This window comes from Musa acuminata, chromosome BXJ2-6 (genome assembly GCF_036884655.1).
Source record: "Musa acuminata AAA Group cultivar baxijiao chromosome BXJ2-6, Cavendish_Baxijiao_AAA, whole genome shotgun sequence".
Classification (NCBI taxonomy): domain Eukaryota; kingdom Viridiplantae; phylum Streptophyta; class Magnoliopsida; order Zingiberales; family Musaceae; genus Musa; species Musa acuminata.
The window spans coordinates 11,212,040-11,216,334 of NC_088343.1; the positions used below are offsets into that span (position 1 = coordinate 11,212,040).

General features: G+C 50.8%; 1 protein-coding gene across 1 annotated transcript; it reads right to left on the reverse strand.

The window, feature by feature from the left end:
- Nucleotides 1–1,033: 1,033 nt before the first annotated feature.
- LOC135614801 (GDSL esterase/lipase At4g10955-like) lies at nucleotides 1,034–2,767 on the reverse strand. Its single transcript, XM_065112543.1, has 2 exons — nucleotides 2,219–2,767; nucleotides 1,034–2,139 (listed from the first exon to the last, which is right to left on the reverse strand). The coding sequence occupies exons 1-2, from the start codon at nucleotides 2,377–2,379 to the stop codon at nucleotides 1,158–1,160; spliced, it is 1,143 nt and encodes a 380-aa protein (XP_064968615.1). The 5' UTR covers nucleotides 2,380–2,767; the 3' UTR covers nucleotides 1,034–1,157.
- Between the last annotated feature and the right edge of the window lie 1,528 nt (nucleotides 2,768–4,295).

Genomic DNA, 4,295 nt, shown 5'->3' on the forward strand with positions numbered 1-4,295 from the left:
GGACCACTCTGTTTGAGATATCTTCTCGTCATGCTGGTGGTAATCTTGAGAGAACACTCGGCTAACAAAATCTCGGTGAGAACGACGCAAATGACCGTAACATGTTTCGTGCACGCATCATCAGAGCAACTGCGAAACCATTCGGTTCGCATGCTGTCGACCAGCCCACTTCATTCTTCTCCTATGACCACAAGCCATCGTCCCCAGCAGCGGCTATATAAGCAGTCCCATGACGGAGGCATAAAGCTCAGCTGCAGAAGCAACAGCGCGATGGCGTCCCGAGGGGTGACTGCGATACTAGCGACGATGCTGGTGGTGGCGGCATTGGCCCTCCCGGTCTCGGTGGTGCGCGGCGAAAAGAAAGGCGATACTGGAATGGCCAAGGATTGCTCGGGACGGTGTAATATGTTGCCGGGGATCATCCGATATCTGTGCTGGATCATAGTTTGCGGTGGTCCACCGACTGGAGATCAAGGCCACGGCCCTGGCCGTATGCACTAATGATTCACAGAAGAAGAAGAGGAGACGACGGTACCGATCGTAGGTGTTAGTCTCCTTTGTTGCACTGCGACGTTTCCCTGATAAATAAATTGTATTTGGATAAGAAATAATGTTCGGACCAGCCGCTATGAATCTACAAATTATCCCATAAACGGCGTACAATGATATAAGATCGTCTCGATGATCGATTACGATCGACGCTATGGTGTTGATTGTTGTTGGCAATATATGAGCTAAGACCTGTCCGTGGTAGTTATTCTTGTCCTCCTCTCCTATCGAAACGGAGAACAAAGAGGAAGTGAATTATCAAAGTATTTGCTGGAATTGCTTTTAATTATGTAGTGTTTTCCTCGATCACGGTTTAATCCGTTTTCATTGTAACTTGAGCTGAGTTAACTTAGCTTATTTAGTGTTTCTCTGTTCATCTCTCTCTCACACCTAATTCTACCACATAGAATCAACGAATCGCTAAATCTGTTCGGTTCCGATTCTGATTCCAATCTTATTAACACTCCTAATTCTACTATAAATCTGAATCAATCAACTGTTTGTGTCGATTATATGAAATGCTTCATGCACGTATCACCACTATGGACAAAGAACTAAAATTAAAGAGGTGGAAGAAGAAGATGAGATGCACCCAGCAGCTGGTTCTACTAGGATTTCGATGAGGGATGGGGTTGGGAGACGGCATACAAGGACCTCAGTTGCCTGTCTATGAGCTTGCTATGGCTGAGAGCCAGTTGTAGCTCCATATCATCCGACCACCATTGCTGAAGTCCATGAGCTTCCAGGAACCTCTGAGGCCCCTTCGATGCCACAAACAACTTCGCCGCCGCATCCCCATTGCGAGGAATTGGCTTCACCGCATCTGGACTGCCGTTTGCACCAACACCGGCGGTGTCGTTGTAGTAGCAGCAAATGTAGTCGCTGTTGTTCACGTACAGATTCGGCACCCATCTCTTGGCTTCTGCGGACGACCCATCCGTTTCCGAAGCCTTGGCTTCCTCTGCGGCAGCCGCGACCTCACCGCTACGAGCCACAACTTTCATTCTCCTCACCACGGAGCTCGCCTTCTCGCCTATGATCCTTAGGCTCATGACCAGCGAGACCGAGGGAGGGTTGAACAGGTGGCAGTCGACGAACACGCCTTGCATCGCCGATGCCTTGCCGATCTGGAGAGCAAAGCCAGCTCCCAAGGAATGCCCGCCAATGCACACGTTGGTGCTGCCGAAGCGGGCGACGGCCGACTGGAGCGCTTCGAGTGCTCCCGCGAATCTGACGGAGCCCTTCAAGCTCTCCCGTGCAAGGAAGCGGAGATCGTCTTGCAAGTCCCTCCGTATCGTAGGGCTCTTCAGCAACGTCCCACGGAGCGCCAGAACGGCCTTGGGAGCACCCCTCGGCCGCACCGGTACCAGATCGGCCATGGCGGCAGATCGGTCCCATTCCAGAATCGCGCCGTAGATGGAGCCATCCCTTTCGTCGATCAGAGTCCGTGTTAGCTTGTACTTGAATGGTTTCCACCAGTTTGGAGCGAGGCCATTCTCCTCTGTCCTCTTGTCTTGTCTGTCCAATTCTAACAGGTACGCGGCCTGAATGAAGCAAGCTATCACCATTCTCTTGTAGTTCGGGTCCCTCCTGCAAAAGCCACGCCGGGATCAAGTTAAAAGCATTGCAAGCACCACAGAAAAAGCCTCCGTGAGGAAGAGAAGCGTACCAGCTGGAGCGGATGAGATCTCTCCAATTGGGGGAGGGTAGATTGCGAGGACCCGACTCAAGGAAATCGTACGGATGCCGGGCCACCCCAGCCGGATCTCCGTCCCTTCCTCCTCTGCTATCTTCTTCTACGGAGCTCTTCGCCATGAACTGAACCACCATTGTCACCTCCGCTTCGCCTCCCTGCGACTATCCTCAACGCTATTTCTTCTTGTTTATTGGCGAGGAAAGGAGGCGAAGCGGGTGGATAAACTAGCGAAAGCAACAGCCCAAAGAGCGATGCATATGTATATGAGCTCGAAACGAATGGCAGCGTGCTCTCTCTCTCCCTCTCTCTTCTCCGCGTCGTGCTCGTGAGGCCCCTTGGAATCGACGGATGGCGGAAACGCGACGAGTCTTCTTACTCGCGAGCCCCGCGCTCTTGAAGAACGGCCGCCTGACTTGTTCCACCTCGTAGGACTTCTGCTTCGAAGCTGGCTGAGCCAGCCCTGAAGAGAATCAGGGGCGAACGAGACGCCACCCGACTAGTGGGCCCACAGGCGCGTGAAGTCCAGCAGGGAAACACGTCGCCCAGACGACTTCCAATGGTGATTCAGTTGCCCCCAGTCAGTCCAGTCAACGGTGCGGTGTCGGCGAGCGGGTCTGCGTCTGCGCAACTCGAACGGAAGGCGGCGGAACCTTCGGGTGAGGCGACGAAACTTCTGGATGGAGCTACGTGTAGGCAGGACCCGCGGATGAGGCTGTACTAAATCTCGGTGCCTAACGAGTAAACCGGAAGAACACTGTGCTATATTTGATTAGCTGTAACATGTTCGATCCACCTGATGAGGTTGGACGAATCCCATTCAAGAGAAAAGAACGACAGAGAAATCACGGATCGACATCCACTAATACAAAAGTACGTCTTCTTCAAGTCATCGTTAGTCGGAGTCGGTGATGGCGGAGCCGGCGCTCTCCGCAGGACGTTGACTCTCTATCTCCGGTTTCACATGTGACGCGGCCAAGCAGATTAGCTATGGGATCAAAGTCATCGAAGTGTGGTACGAATGGACTTCATCAGCAAAGTAACCCATCTTTTTCTTTTCTATTTATTTCCCGCTATCTTCTTTTCCCCGTTTGTTATTGCTGACCAGCGTAGGAAGTGGTAATCTAAGCTGCATTAGCGACAAAGATGCTGGAAGTGATTGGTTTATGCAAGTAACTCAATACACTTGATTTATAAACATTATCTATCGTGTTAGTCTACACGGGCTGATTTCTACCTGAAGTTGTGGAGATTTCCAGAAAACCACAACTCGAGTATGACTTTTCCGCTGGTTTGGCAAGACTATACTTAGTTGGTGAACTCGTTCGTTGTGATTGAGGAGTCAGGTTTGGTCCATGGGTCGATGTTCGGAGTTTTCGGTCGATCGAAAGAAGTGTTGGAGTTGGCTGGATCGAGGGTCGGACTGTCGACGTCGTCTTTTGGGAAGGTGTCTCTCGGTTGGTTGGCATAAGTGCTGAAGTTGTATCAGGAGGTCGAGATAGTGACGTCGTCTTCTAGCAAGGTGTTTCTTGGTCGAGATGGTCATTCCTTCAGGGGTGGTCGAGCTCATGCACAAAAGCTCTCGTTAGGGGGTTTTCGATTTTGGCCTCTCGTAGTTTAAGTTAGTGATCGTTTTTTTCTTCATTTTCTCTATCTCCTGACTATATGTCGGTCAAGGGCTTTTATACTGTTGGGCGAGGATCGATCGTATGTGAAGTGACAGTCGATCCCTTGAGTGACGAGATGGTACCGTTATGTGGTCGTTGCCTGGTATGCACAAAATGACGCCATGCGATGCTGTCCCAAACTTTCCGGGATAGGACTCACCGAGGGAGTACCTCCCTATATGGGTCTCGGCTTTGCGCAGGGAAGCACCCCTCGTGCTGACTTGATAGGGGCGTGATGCGGTGTGAAGCGTGACATAACTGGAATCCAAAATATGCTTTATCAATACCAAGCAAATGTTATCTAAAGAAGCAAGTTTAAGCTTAAAAAAAAAAAAGAGTAGAATACGTGAGATATGGAGGTCTATCGGCAGAACAGAGATTATGAA